Here is a 14666-nt window from a genome sequence, read left to right as displayed (position 1 = left end):
GCTAGTCTTTCCTGCTTTGTCAGAGATTAATTGGCCATATAGTTGTGGGTCCATTTCTGGGTTTTCTCTTCTGTTCCATTGATCTATGTGTCTGTTTTTATGCCAGTACCATACTGTCTTTATGACTGCAACTTTGTAGGATAGCTTGGAATCCGGAATCATGATGCCTCCAGTTTTGTTTTTCTTTTTCAGGATTGCTTTGGCTATTCAGGGTCTTTTGTGCTTCCATACAAATTTTAGGATTGTTTGTTCTAGCTCTGTGAAAAAGTCTGGTGGTATTTTGATAGGGATTGCATTAAATACGTAGATTGCTTTGGGTAGTAATAATTTTGACAATGCTTGTTCTTCTAATCCATGAGCATGGAATGCTTTTCCGTTTCTTTGTATCCTCTTTAATTTCTTTCATAAGGGTTCTATAGTTTTCAGAGTACATATCTTTTACTTCTTTGGTTAGGTTTATTCCTAGGTGTCTTACCGTTTTTGGTGCAATTGCAAATGGGATTGATTCCTTGATTTCTTTTTCTGCTGCTTCGTTATTGGTATATAGAAATGCAGCCGATTTCTGCACATTGATTTTATATCCTGCCACTTTGCTGAATTCGTGTATTAGTTCTAGCAGTGTTTTGGTGGAGTCCTCTGGGTTTTCTATACAGAGTATCATGTTGTCTGCAAATAGTGAGAGTTTGACTTCTTCTTTTCCGATTTGGATGCCTTTTATTTCTTTTTGTTGTCTGATTGCTGAGGTTAAGATTTTCAGTACTACGTTAAATAGTAATGGTGAGAGGGGACATCCTTGGTCCCGGTCCTAACTATAGGGGAAAGGCTCTCAGTTTTTCCCCATTGAGGATGATATTAGCTATGGGTCTTTCTTATATGGCCTTTATCATGTTGAGGTGTGTTCCATCTATCCCTACTTTGTTGAGGTTTTAATCGAGAATGGATGTTGTATGGGGCACCTGGGTGGCTCAGTTGGTTAAGCATCTGACTTTGGCTCAGGTTATGATCTCATAGTTCGTGGGTTCAAGCCCCACGTTGGACTCTGTGCTGACAACTCAGAGCCTAGAGCCCGCTTTGGATTCTGTGTCTCCCTCTCTCTCTGCCCCACCCTCCCGCTCATGCTCTATCTCTGTCTCTCAAAAATAAGTAAACATTAAAAACATTAAAAAAAAAAAAAGAAAGAATGGATGCTGTATTTTGTCAAATGCTCTTTCTGCATCTATCGACGGGATCGTATAGTTCTTGTCGTTTGTTTTATTAATGTGGTGTATCGTGTTGATTGATTTGTGAATATTGAATAAGCCCTACAGCCCAGGAATAAATCCCACTTGATCATGGTGAATAATTCTTTTCATGTACTGTTGAATTCGATTTGGTAGTATTTTATTGAGAATTTTTACAACCATATTCCTCAGGGATATTGACCTGTAATTCTCCTTTTTTGTGGGGTCTTTGGTTTTGGAATCAAGGCTTTGTAGAATGAGTTTGGTAGTTTTCCTTCTATTTGAGAAAAGTAGGTATTAACTCTTCTTTAAATGTCTGGTAGAATTCCCCTGGGAAGCCATCTGGCCCAGGTCTCTTGTTTGTTGGGAGATTTGTGATTACTGATTCAGTTTCTTTGATGGTTATGGGTCTGTTCAAATTTTTTATTTCTTCCTGTTTCAGTTATGGTAGTTTGTGACTTTCTAGTAATTTGTCTGTTTCTTCCAGATTGCCCAGTTTGTTGGCATATAATTTTTCATAGTATTCTCTTACAGTTGTTTGTATTTCTGTGGTGTTGGTTGTGATGTCTCCTCTTTCATTCATGATTTTATCTATTTGGGTCCTTTCTCTTTTCGAGAAGTCTGACTAGAGGTTCATCAATTTGTTAATTCAGAGAACCAGCTCTTAGTTTCATTGATCTGTTCTACTGTTTTTTGTTGTTGGTGTTGTTGTTGGTGTTGTTTCAGTATCATTTGTTTCTGCTCTAATCTTTATTATTTCCCTTCTTCTGGCTTTAGGCTTTATTTGCTTTATTTGTTCCTTTTCTAGCTCCTTTAGGTATAAGGTTAGGTATTTGGGACCTTTCTTACTTCTTGAGATGTACCTGAATTGCAATATACTTCCCTCTTAGGACTGCCTTTGCTGCATCCCAAAGGGTTTGGACTGTCGTGTTTTCATTTTCATTTGCTTCCATGTATTTTTTTTATTTCTTCTTTAATTTCTTGGTTAACCCATTTATTCTTTAGTAGGATGTTCTTTAACTTCCATGTATTTGAGAACTTTTCAAATTTTTTCTTGTGGTTGACTTCAAGTTTCAGAGCAATATGATCTGAAAACATGCATGGTATAATCTTGATCTTTTTTGTACCTGTTGAGGGTTAATTTGTGACCCCGTGTGTGGTCTATTCTGGAGAATGTTCCATGTGTGCTCAGAAAGAATGTGTTTTCACGGGGTGCCTGGGTGGCTCAGTCAGTTGAGTGCCCAACTCTTGATTTTGGCTCAGGTCATGATCTTACCATCAATGGGATCGAGCCCTGCATTGAGCTCTGTGGCTAACCGTGCGGAGCCTGCTTGGGATTCTCTTCCTCTCTCTCTTTCTGCCCCTCCCCCCTCAAAATAAATAAATAAGCATTTAGAAAAAAAGGATGTTTATTCTGCTGCTTCAGGATGAAATGCTCTGAATATATCTAAGTCCATCTGGTCCAGTGTGTCATTCAAAGCCATTGTTTCCTTATTGATTTTCCGCTTAGGTGATCTGTCCATGCTGTAAGTGGGATGTTAAATCCCTCTGCTATTATTATCAATTCTTTATGTTTGTTATTTTTTTTAATGTTTATTTTTGAGAGAGAGAGAGCAGGGGAGGGGCAGAGAGAGAGAGGGAAACAGAGGATGTAAGCAGGCTCTGTGCTGACAGCACAGATGTGGGGCTCTGTGCCTCTGAGAGAGGCTCTCACCACGCTTTTGCCAGCTCGCGTGAGGAAAGCGGCCACAGGACCGCGTAGCAGTTCAGTTTACGTCAAAACAGCAGAAAGCCAGAACCCCTGCTTACTACCCTAAACAGCCTCAGTTCCCCACTCCTGTGCCTGGAAGCAGCATGGCATGTTGGTGCCACCCATCCCTCTTGTGACCAGGGGACCCTCAGACCTTGCTGTCACCCTAGCATTCCTCCCGCTTTGCCACCCGAGCGCCTTTAAGCCAGGCACTCCCCCCACCGTAACGGACTTCTGAAAGTTAAAGTTTTGTGTTCTGCTGCTTAAAATACTTTGCGGTAGCCTCCGTAACCAGGCTTCCTCCCTGCTGCCACACTTGTAGCTTTGTCTCCCCCAGATCAACTCTCCATACGCCGTACCTTCCACAAGGTGGTCGCTTTTTTACCTGCAGACTGGCAGTTTTTGTTCTCTCAGACCTCTGACTGATTCTCGGGTGTTCGGAACGATTCGCTAACCATCTAGCTGCATCCGAGGGACGAGACACGCTTAGGCTCTCCCTACTCTTCTGCCGTCTCAACTCCCAGGCTCCGGAGCCTGTTCCAAGATGAAAGCATAGAGGTGCTCTTCCTTGTTATGGGTTGCTAGGGGTTTCCTTGCCGAGCAGTACTCCAAGGAGATGCCCTCAAGCCTCAGAGCAGAGATACAGAGATACCGCACTTATGGGTCTTCTCCCATGTAAGAAGCTGAAAATGACCCTCTTCAGGATGCTCACCAGATTTTACCATTTTGTTTTATGGGTTATAACAGGCCTTGGTCAACTGGGACCCAGTGGATCAAACGGTGCTTGCCAACGAGCAGGTGGATGAGCATGGCTGTTCGTGGCGTTCTGGAGCAAAGGTGGAACAGAAGTACCTCAGACAGTGGTTTATTAAGACAACTGCTTATGCAAAGGTGAGTGTCAGCCTGGAGGTGCCCCAGTTAGTGCCGCATGTGTTGGGAGGCAATGCCAAGGTCTTCTGGGTATTACAGAGACTCGCTGTTGAGGATGAACTCTGGCAAGGGCTCTTAGAGCCACAGGTGTGGCACATGAGACTCAGGACCGCTCATTTAGAGGGTGATGGATTTGAGTGTTTTAGGGGTACTTCCAGAATGGCCCCTGGAGGTCATCGTTGGCTGTTATTTGCTGACCTTTCAACACTCAATCATTGTGTTGCCATACAGGCCAAAAAACATATGACTTTATTTGCAATTGTAAAGCGAGAAAGGAAAAAAAAAAAGGCATCTTCATTGGTATAGTACTAGTAAAACCTCCAGATAGAATGACATTTCAGAGGGTCCAGAGAAGACAGTCTAAAAGGCATGAAGAGATGGTCTCCAGGAAGCAAAGCCAGAGTGAAAATTAACTAAGCCAGGAGCCAAAGCTCCGATTTTAACTCCTGTGTCCCTGATTAACAGTATAAACTGGTGTGAGTCGGGAGGCTCTGTTTTCTCATCATTAGAAGGAGACGGTGGGACCAAGTGGTCTCTAAAGTGCCTTTTGGCTTTTCATGCGGTCGGGGATTCAAGGCAAAGCCAGCCATTGAAAGGGGGAGACTGCTTATTAAATCACCACTAGCCTGAGCAGAAGAACCCGTTCTGGGTATGCCAGAACCACTCCGTGCAAGATCCCCTCCAAGGTTACCAAGTTTCAGGATATGGGATTGAGGGATCGCTCCCGGAAACTCCAGAGACAAGTGACTAGAGCATATCAGGGATGTTTCCCGTGGCAGTTAGATCATCTCCATATTTTTCGGCTCAAGACTGGACGTAAACAGGATTTAAAAAGTTAAAGACATCACGAGACGGCTAGTTCTTTCCATCCGTAGCAGCCCGTGAGGTGCTCTATCGGAGACAGGATAGTGGGCTGAAATGGACTTTGGGTCAGATCCAATACTGTACTTCCTTTTTTTTTTTTTTTTAAGTTTATTTATTTTGAGGAGGGGAGGGGCAGACAGAGAGAGGGAGAGAGAGAATCCCAAGCGGGCTCCGTGCTGTCAGCACAGAGCCCGACGCGGAGCTCAGTCCCACGAACTGAGATCGTGACCTGAGCTGAAATCAAGCGTCGGATGCTTAACCGACTGAACCATCCAGGCGCTCCCCCCCCCGCAATACTGTACTTCTTATATGCAAAGAAAGCACAAAGTTAAAAATAACCCCCGATCGCTGCAAAACTTGGCTGAATTAGAACTTCAGCACACCAACTCACAATACCAGTGCCATATGGATATGTGACCTCCAGTTTTCTCACTCAAAAGACATGTCTCAAACGAGGCAGTTTTCCCATTATAATTAATCCGGAAGGTAGCAGAGAATAGCATATGGATTTGGAAAACTACCCATTAGAACTTGTTAACACAGTGCCTTGCTCCTTTTAAGCACCCAGGAATATTGAGAGACGGAAAAACAAAGCTGAGGACCTTGCTTTGTATAACATCCCAGGCCATAGGAGCCCCTGTCTACTCCACTGTGTTACTGGGAGGGAAGCCAGGTCACCCCAAGCTGACTCTGTACTAGGCATTGTGGGAAGGCCATCTAATTAGCTCTTTTTTTTTTTTTTTTGACCATTGCCTCCAGCTGAAAATGTTATAATCTCACCGAGGGACATTATTCTTGAACTCATCAGCTGTGAGTTTTCAACTGTTCAGTGGAAATTGTTAGTTACCATGGTGATTCACCTGGTTCTCGCTGAACTCCTGCACAGGTTTATTGAAAAAGCTGTCTTTGGAGGTCAGCACTTCGTTTTCCCTGAAAATCGGGAGACCAGGGTGTGGTGTGAGAGTGGTGCGGGGGAGCAGAAATCTGTGTTCACTGCAGGGCCTCTGCTGAGGGCTGCATGTGCACAAAGCAGGACTCTATAAGGCCTAATAGAAAATGGTTATAACAAGATTGAGAGGAGACCAGAGACACGAGCAGACTGCACGGTGCTCAGAGATCTTGGGGTTATGGCCCAGCCAGCAGTATGGAGTTGAGAGCCCCAAAAGGCCATATGTGAGAAGTAGGGATGACCCCCTAGAACCAAAGACAAAATCAGAATAGACTCAACTTAATAAAAAATAGAAGTAAGCCTGACAGTTTCAAAAGGAACTCTCAGAACAAAACTCAACACCTTTAGAGGAGACCATATGATCTCGACTCCCTACATGGTTGGTTTTTTACTTGTGTGTCCAACATATAATAATAATTAAAAAAAAAAAAAAAGTACTAGCCCTGCAAAGAATCAGGAAACTGTGGCTCACAATCAAGAAAGAAAAAGGGGAGGGGAGAGGGGACAGCCCAGTAGAAATAGATTCAGAGATGACCCAGATGTTGGAATTATGAGAGAAAGCCAGAGACATCTGTTACATAAATGGTCTGGGACTTAAAGGAAAAGGTGGTCATAATGAGGGAACAGATGGTGAATCTCAGAAGAGAAATGGAAACTATTAAAAAAAAAAAAAAAAGAACTGGAAATCTAGAACAGAAAAGCATAATATCTGAAACAGAAAGTCACTGTTTGGGCTCCAGAGGGATGAGTAAGGGTTAAAGCAAAGCCATTAAAGCTGGAGGGGAGCTCTTTCAAAGGGAACATCATGCGTGGTGGCCCCAAAGTAGAAATGTATCTGATGACGTTGAGAAGCTGGAAGAACGACAGTATTACTGGAACAGAGAGCCAGGAGGAAAGACTAACTAGGGCTGGAGAAGCTGGAGAGGGTTAGGGGCCAGATCAGGCGTGTCCTTTTAGGTCTTAAGGAGTTTGGACTTTATCATGGAGGCCATGGGAAACCGTGGAAGGACTCTAAGAAAGGGAATGACACGGTCAAATGTGTGGTTTTTCTAAATTCACTGTGGAAAGGGCAGTGTGGATGCAGGCAGGCCTGCTAAGAGGCTATGACAATAGTCCAGGTGTGTATGACTTAGGCTATGGGTGGGAGTAGTAGGGGGAGATGGGTAGGTTAGAAAAATACTCAGATGGTGAAATTTGCAGCACTTCATTACCTATTGGATGACAGTGTGTAGGAGACGGTGTCATTAGGAAGGACCCTGACCTGGACACAAAGCAGATGACTGAGCTACTGACTGCGGTAGGGAGTCTGGAAGAGACGTAGTCCTGACCCTTTGAGTCGGAGTGGCCCTGAGACTGTTGAGTGGAGGTGTACAAGTAATAATAGGTGCTCGGATAAGTGGGTTTGAAACTTCAAAGATGAGGGGCACCTGGGTGGCTCAGTCAGTTAAGCATCCGACTCTTGATTTTGGCTCGGGTCATGACCTCACGGTTCGTGGGTTCGAGTCCTGCATCAGTCTCTGCACTAACAGTGTGCTCTCTCTCTCAAAAATAAACTTAAAAAAAAAAAAAAAGAAAGAAAGAAACTTTAAGGATCAAGTGATAAGACATCTACCTTAAAACCTGGTATGATAGAAATAGCGTTGAATCAGTAAGGAGATCGTGCTATATAGATTAAGGATGAGGTCTCAGATCAACTGGTAATGCTTTTAGCTGCAAGTAACTGAAAACCTGAGCTATGGGTGTCTTAAACAGATGGGAGTTGATTTTTCCCATATAAAAAGGCCCAAGGTGCTGGGACTGAACCAGGATAGGGCTCTGAGTTGGCATCTTGGGGGTTCTCTCAGCCTTTTCCTTCCTGCCTTATCACACCTCTTGGTGGCAAGATGGCTGCTGCAGCTCCAGATATCACATTTCCATGCAAGACAGAGAGAAGCAGAAGGGGGGCAGTGTGACTGTTTCTGTTACCTGGAAAGCAAGAACTTTCCCACAACTCCCCCAACTAAATCCCACTGAGGTTCTTTTAGCCCCAGTTATGTCATGTGGCTACTCCCCAGCTTCAACAGAAGCTAAGGAAAGCAGGTTCAGTCTTTTTAGCTTCTTTGGTCAAGCTGCCTGACGGAAGGGGATGGCCAGCGGGTGCTGGGATGGTCAGTGAGCTGTGCCTGACATTGTCTTCTTTAGAATTTTGTATGTGTGACTGGTTTTGCTGTGCTGGGGGCTGCCTCTGTGCCGAACGGCTGGCGGTCTGCATGGGAGCGTGGCTGTGAAGGGGCCCTCCTCTCATTCATGTAACTTCCGGATTGGAAAACGATGCCTGATGCGCAAATCACTGGGAACCCCGAAATGCCGAAGTCCTTTATTAAGGCTGTTCTGTGATGTTATTGGATTTTTCTCCCCTCCTCCCCTTGCCCCTACCCGGTCTTGCTAGGACTGTTTGCTTCGTGAAATGTTGAGAAAACTGGCAGAAGGAGTATCCAAGGCACATGAATTAGTCTGGGCAGAGCTGTGTGGGCGGTATCTCGTGGGCAGCACCGTGAGGGGAGAGCAGGGGGAGGAGGGAGGATTGCAGGCCTCCGCGCAGAACGCAAAAGGGATTCGGGGTCTGATGGAGCGATCGCCTCAGTTCCTGCCAGCAGGGTGACAATTGGGAGGCGAGACAAATCGAGAGCCGGCTTCCCACTGGAACTTGTCTAATAGATTTGTGGTTTTGATTTCTGCGGCTGCCTCCTGTAGCCCCCAGACGCTGCCTCCCGCAGGCCCGCGGCCGCTGGGGCACTGTTCATAGGTTCCTCTTTGGACATAATCATGCCCTGATGGTGCTTAGTCAACCACCACATCACATTGGTGGGTATATTTTCCACATTTCCAGGCGATACCTGGCAGCTGCTAGAATATGAAGCAAGTCTGTGTGCCCCCTCCCGTTTCCTACCTGCTTTTGCCCCCGATCTGATCGGTGCTCAGGCTTTTACCTTCCCCATCTTACTTATCCCTCACATTGTTCCTTTGAGCGCCGGTGTGCCTGTTATCCCCATTTTACTGACGTAGAAACTGAGGCTCCCACTGGTAATAAGTAATGGCCCTGGGATTCAAAATCGGGTGCTTGAGCTCTTAACCGGCAGTCTGTTCCACTTCTCAGGGAGCGTGAATTTATTTGTTCTTTCCCCCGATGTTACTGAGCGCCTGGCCAGACCTGGGCTAGGTGCTAGCAGGGGGCGTGGAGGCCAGTGTGGGAGACAGTCTGAGACTGAGCCGGCACGGCTCCCTGGGATCACTGTGCTGACGCAGGAGAGCACATCGGGGCCAGGAGGAGGAGCCCCACGTTGGCCCTGTGCTCCGAGAGGTGACGGAGGGCGGGAAGTGCAAAATGTCTGTTGGGGAACATTTGATCGCCTTCCCGACGGGCAGGAAACTTCACGTCTCACAAGTATTTCCAAGTAGAATTTCTGCTGGCGAGAGGCGGCTGAGCAACGATGAGCCTTCACGAAATCAAGGGAAGTGGGAGGGACTGGCCCCACCTCCCTGCCCCCTTGTGCCCCTCCTCTCCCGATTTCACCTGTGAGCTTGCGGGGAAAGGTGGAGGTGCCTTTGCCAGAACGCACTGTTTGCGTTTGAGCCTGCAGAGAGTAAAAATATGGGGTCGGAGAGGCAAGGGGGTGAAGGAAGGGGGGGTGGGGTTTACAACAGGAACTTTGCGGGGAGCGGGGAGCAGACCCGAGCAGAAAGACCGCCCCAGAGAGGAGCCGAGGTGCAAAGCTCCAGTCTCCAGCATGTGCCCCTGGGTGCTTAAGGGTCCCCTGCCCTCTGGAATGGGGACCCCTGGGCACCCTTGTTCCAGTCCTGAGGCCTTGAGATGCTTGTGAAAGCACTTGGCTGTCTTCCGGAAGCCTGGCTTTCTGCCCTCAGATCTGCCGTCAGCCCCAGAGAAGAGGCTGGCTCACAGGTGACGCCAGAAGATGCCTGTCCGTGACACCAGCCAAGTCACCCCCGTGCTGCTCTGCCCCGGGAGCTCTGCAAAGGGGCTGGTCGGTGGGGTTTGGCATCTGGGCCGCACCCTGCTCCCTGCCCCCGAGAGGGACCCTCGGCACCAGGGCCGCCTCCTGTATGTGCGGCCCGGGCCTTCACGGCACGGGTGTAGACGCAGATTAGAGGCCGGCTGCAGAGGCGAAGTTTCCGGGAACCAGGAGGAACAAGTGAGAAAGATCTAATGAGCCGTCAGCTTCTCTGCAAGGCCGTTGGGATAAAAAGCTGAGAGGACACCAGCCGGGGCCACACTCAACGATGATGCTGGGGTTTTCTCTGAAGAGCCCCGTGGCTTTCAAGCTATTATTGGGTCATCCCACCGTGCTCCTCTGTGGTCAGCCAGGCCTGAGCGTGGCCTTATGCGTCCACCTCAAAAAAATGTTTTATCAGCTGCTAAGTGGTGGGTAGCAGTGTCTGAGCCGTGCAGGCTCTGGGCCCCGGAGCCTGGACAGCAGCACCCAGGACACCCTGAGCGCCAGCTTCCTGCTGGAGTCCTCCCCCAGACCCCGGCTGTCTCTTCTGGAAACCGCAGGCTCGGCTCTCGTCCCCAGGATCTGGCTTTGACACCCTGTCTCACAAAACCAATTCGTTGTTAAATCTGCTCCTTCTTACGTAACATCTCTTACTTCTCTCTGTTCTCTGTATTCCACGCCTCTCCAGGATCTTTCCTCTCCTAAGCTGTAAGGTGAACTCAAGTCCCCACCTTCCATGCTGTCCTGTCCGCACTCCGATCGTCGGCCTTCTTACGGGGAAAGCCACCCCCTGCGTCCCTCAGAAGTACTTCTGGGGATGGTGGTGGGCAGGGCTCGGGGCAGGTGGGGGAACGGAGGCAAAAGGAAGGCAGACGACTAGAGGCTGACAATTCCCCAGCGGTCCCCGGGCAAGCCTCATGCTGTCTGGAGTGGATCAGGAGACTTGTGTCCCCACCACAGCCACAGCCAGGGGTGACAGTGACACTTCCGGGGGGTGGGGTGGCTGGTTGGTTCTGTGCAGGCCTTGGAGGGAACTTGGGCTTGGAAGGGTTCACCAGAGTCGGTGCAGCGCAGGGCCCTGGCTCAGATTCGCGAAGCCACAGTGTTTCTGGATCGTGCCGGGGTGACACTGGCAATTAGACTTCCTCCTAAACCCAGGGCCTTCGTGTTCACCCCGAGAAGGCCCCCCGCCAGCGGCCGGTCACATCTGTATGTGCTCTCCATGAGCCCAGTACCCTGTGAGCTCCCATTTCCCCTGGCCCTGGGGCCTCGCGCCCACCCTGTGTCCCTCCCGTCTGGGACTTGAGGACACCCCTGCCTGCACAGCGTCTCCAAAGCACTTGTGAAGCAGACACACAGGCTTCCGGTTGGCACGCACGGTCGGCAAGCCAGAAGCTTCTGTGTTTGTGTTGTTTTTTGGGTTTTGTTTCTAAGATAGAAGGAATGACTGCAAAGGGAGAACGAGAGAAATAATACCGTTGACCCTCGGACAAGGTGGCTCGAGGGTCAGCGCCCCTGACCCCTCCCCCATGCAGTTGAAAATTCACAGGTGACTTTGGAGTCCCTAAAAACTTTACTAATAGTCTACTGTTGACCGGAGGCCTAACAGATAACATAGTCAGTTGATGAACACATATTTTGTATGTTGTCTGTGTTATATACAGTAGTCTTACAATAAAGTAAGCCAGAGAAGAGAAAATGTTAAGGAAGAAAGGAAAATCACAGGGAAGAGAAAATACGTTTTATGGTGCTGTGCTGTATGGACCAGTGCAGTTCAAACCCGTGTTCAGGGGTCAGCTGTAATATACTTCTTAGATTATATTGACAATGAAAGAAATTGTAAATCTGATTTGGAAACAATGAAGGCAGAACTGAACATGATGTATTGCCCTTAAACCCTGAGTGGGCTTTCTGTGCTCCTGGCCAGGTGCTTTTGGGCGGGTAAAGACCTCCTTCCTTCTTGAAGTGTTAGCCCGGACCCCGTGGGACTAAAGAGATTTCTTAGCACCTCATTGTGGAGGGTGGTCCCTGGGTGTGCCAGGGAGGGCTGGGGAGTTCACTGATCAACTCAGGGAGACATTTGGATTTTAAAGCTGGAAGAAACTTGAGCAAACAGTGCACAGGTCCCCCACATTTAGCCCACGTTCTCCCTTGCTTTTTAAATCCCTGCCCTAATCTGAAAAACAAAAATGCCAACAAAAAACCCTCATGCTTTTGAAATTACAAAATCAATATGATACCTAGAGACAAATGAAAGGGATCAGGCGTTGCTTCCTCAAGCATGGTACATCCCGTCCTCCTCCCGCTCCCCCAGGGGACTCGTGGCCAGCTCCAGGTGTCCTGGAAAATTACAGACCCGGCCCATTCCTCATTTTATAACTGAGGCCCCCAAGCCCAAGAAAGCCAGGGCCCAACCTGAGCCTCCTGGGACCCGGGTCTGCCAGCTCTTAAGCAAGGCGCTTCCAAGCACCCCGTACAGAAGGAGGGCATGTGTTGCGGGAAAGCCGGCCATGAGCACAGTAGGAACTGTAATGGGGACAGGGAGAGGGCACAGATGGCCAGGCGACGGAAAGCGCCGTGGTCGGCGGTTTTCTGGTTTGTTCTTGCTGGCATTGGCTTGCTGGCCTCTGAGCCGAAGCTGTGTCTTTTTTGTCACCATCTCTGTCTGCCCCAACGTCCTGTCCGTCCCCTGGACCTTCTGAGCCCAGCTGCTGGGAGAACAGGGACACTGATCCGTGACTGCCGCGCTCTGAAGGAAGCAGGCGTTGGCAGCCACATCTGTGGTCATACGGTATTGTTGTGTTAGTCAAAAGAAGGGTCCCTCTTAATAGAAGGAGGCGGTTTTCCACAGTATCCTTCCGTTTCTCCCTGTATCTTGTTTACTATTCCAGGGTGGCTAATTTTGAGTGTCAGCTTGGCTCGAAATGAAGATTTAATCCTGTCGACAGCTGTAAGAAGTTGCGAACTCTGATAAATTGCGAACTCTCCTAGTTCAAAAAGAGTTTACTAATGGCATGATCTTAACTGTGTGAAACTACGTTTTTTCAGCCGTCACGGCATTGGCAGTACGTTTTATGTTCTGCTAACAAAGAAAAATGGTGTCGGAGGCACCACTGGTTGTAAGATATGTCCCCACTGCAGAGTTTGTGGGGGAAAATGAGCTTCTTTGAATTAGTGGAAGATAGGGTATAAGTGGATTGGAAAGATATGGAATAAAATATTAATCGTGACCTGGGTGTTTATATTGATTGTGGGAAACTGATATTTTTCTTCATCCGTCTCCATATTTTCCATAATGACTGTTATCATTTTGGTAGTCAGAAAACAGAACAGCCTGATAGCAGGGTTATGTCAGCATTTATTTACATATCTTCTGTAGACCTGAGTGCCTTGGAAGGGATGGTCTTATCTTCCTGCAAGTTTTTAATTTATAGGCAGGCTTCCAACTTGAAGGTAATTTAATGGAATATTCCCTGGGACCGCTGTCCCCATTTTTCCCCCCTTATTAGACCAGTTAAAAGCTTTCAGTCTTGCTCCCAAGACTCTGCCTTCCCGGAACAAAACTGCCTTTTCAGGCAAGGGTATCCCAGGGCCGCAGATTGGGCCGAGTACGCTGCGATGTCTCCCTGCTTGCTCCCCCTCTCGTGGGGTGCAAGGCAGCCTCTCTTTTGGCCCCTCAACCCAGGGGCAGTGAGGTCACCTGAGTGGCTCTGGGAATCAGAAGCAGCCTCGTCCAGACAGGTGACTGTCATTGGGGGAGTTTGTCCTCCGTCGTCTGCATTCTTAGGGGCGTGGTGGTGACATTTCAGAACCCGTAGTTACCAACCCTTGAAATTTCGTGTGATTAGAACTGCTTCGCTGTCAGAAAAGTGCATTGCTTGGGCCTGAAAGGGGGGAGGGGGGGGGAAGACGGCTAGGTGTGGCCTGAGTTAATGTGAGGATACCTAGATAAGAAGAGACTAGCCAAATTGGTGGCCGCCACACCAGCTGATTTCCTTCCCCACGTCCTTTCCCACGTGGCCGTCTCTGGTGATTGTACCCGGAAGGCGCTTCCTTCTTTCCAGCCACTTGGAGGCTGTTTGATAGCACTTGGGGTGTCCCTCTTTCACTTGGCTCTGAGATGCACACGCGTGGGCTGCTTGGGGCCTCTTTTCCTTCGACCCCTGCGGTCCCAGGTATGCACACCTTGTTGGCAAGTCACATACCATCAGCAGGATATCTTGCTCAGAAATGATCGTTTCCCTTCTGGGTTAGCAACACCTTCGCTGGAATTAAGATTCCTGGATAGCAACACTGTTTTACCATGACAAATGGATCTTGCTAGAAATACAGATCACATTTCAGAAGAGAGGTTATAAAGTACAGCTATCAGAGGGAGGTGAACAAGGTAAATATTATGCCAAATGAGCTTTTTATGTATTTATTTTTTAAATGTTGATTTATTTGAGAGAAAGAGTGTGAGCAGGGGACGGGGAGAGGGACGCCCACGTGGCTTGATCCCACAAAAGGTGAGACCATGACCTAAGCTAAAATCAAGAGTCAAACGTAACCAATTGAGCCCCCAAGGCGCCCCCAAGTGAACTTTCAATGTAGAAATCCTCGTGTGCGACCTCATGCCAGAGTCAAAGCAGGAGAGGGGGGCTAGGCTGTGGGACCGTTTATTCCTCTAGAATATTCTAGAGGGGACATCTAGATTTTTTATGAACACCCTACTGCCTTCAGAATCTATTTTCCTTTATTACAACTCATATATGCTGTGTCTTTGGAGGGACTACTTTGAAATGATTTCAGAAAAAGAATAAGGAAATCTGGGCAACAAGATTAAGTTTTAGAAAAAAATAAATACAAATTCTAATTCAAACATAATTGCTAAATCAGGTCACACTGATTTAGAAGTAGGCTGTGTTAAGACTATTAAAAAGTGTCTGTTTTAATTAAATCTTATTATTAAATCTTTCTCT

At 47.8% G+C, this 14666-nt stretch overlaps 1 protein-coding gene across 11 annotated transcripts in view; it reads left to right on the top strand.

Annotated features, from left to right (window-relative positions):
- LARS2 (leucyl-tRNA synthetase 2, mitochondrial) overlaps window positions 1-14666 on the top strand; it is a 181824-nt gene that overhangs the window by 84878 nt on the left and 82280 nt on the right. For all 11 annotated transcript variants that reach the window (XR_008297170.1, XR_008297173.1, XR_008297172.1 and 8 more), the window contains one exon: window positions 3718-3861. Coding sequence is in view for 7 of the 11 variants with exons in the window: in XM_053219548.1 (XP_053075523.1) it covers window positions 3718-3861 (144 nt within the window). In the remaining 4 variants the exon portion in view is untranslated. The remainder of the gene's footprint in view (window positions 1-3717; window positions 3862-14666) is intronic.

Source organism: Acinonyx jubatus, chromosome A2 (assembly GCF_027475565.1).
Source record: "Acinonyx jubatus isolate Ajub_Pintada_27869175 chromosome A2, VMU_Ajub_asm_v1.0, whole genome shotgun sequence".
Lineage (NCBI taxonomy): Eukaryota > Metazoa > Chordata > Mammalia > Carnivora > Felidae > Acinonyx > Acinonyx jubatus.
Note: the sequence above shows the minus strand (reverse complement) of the source record. Positions and strands in the feature narration are given on the sequence as shown.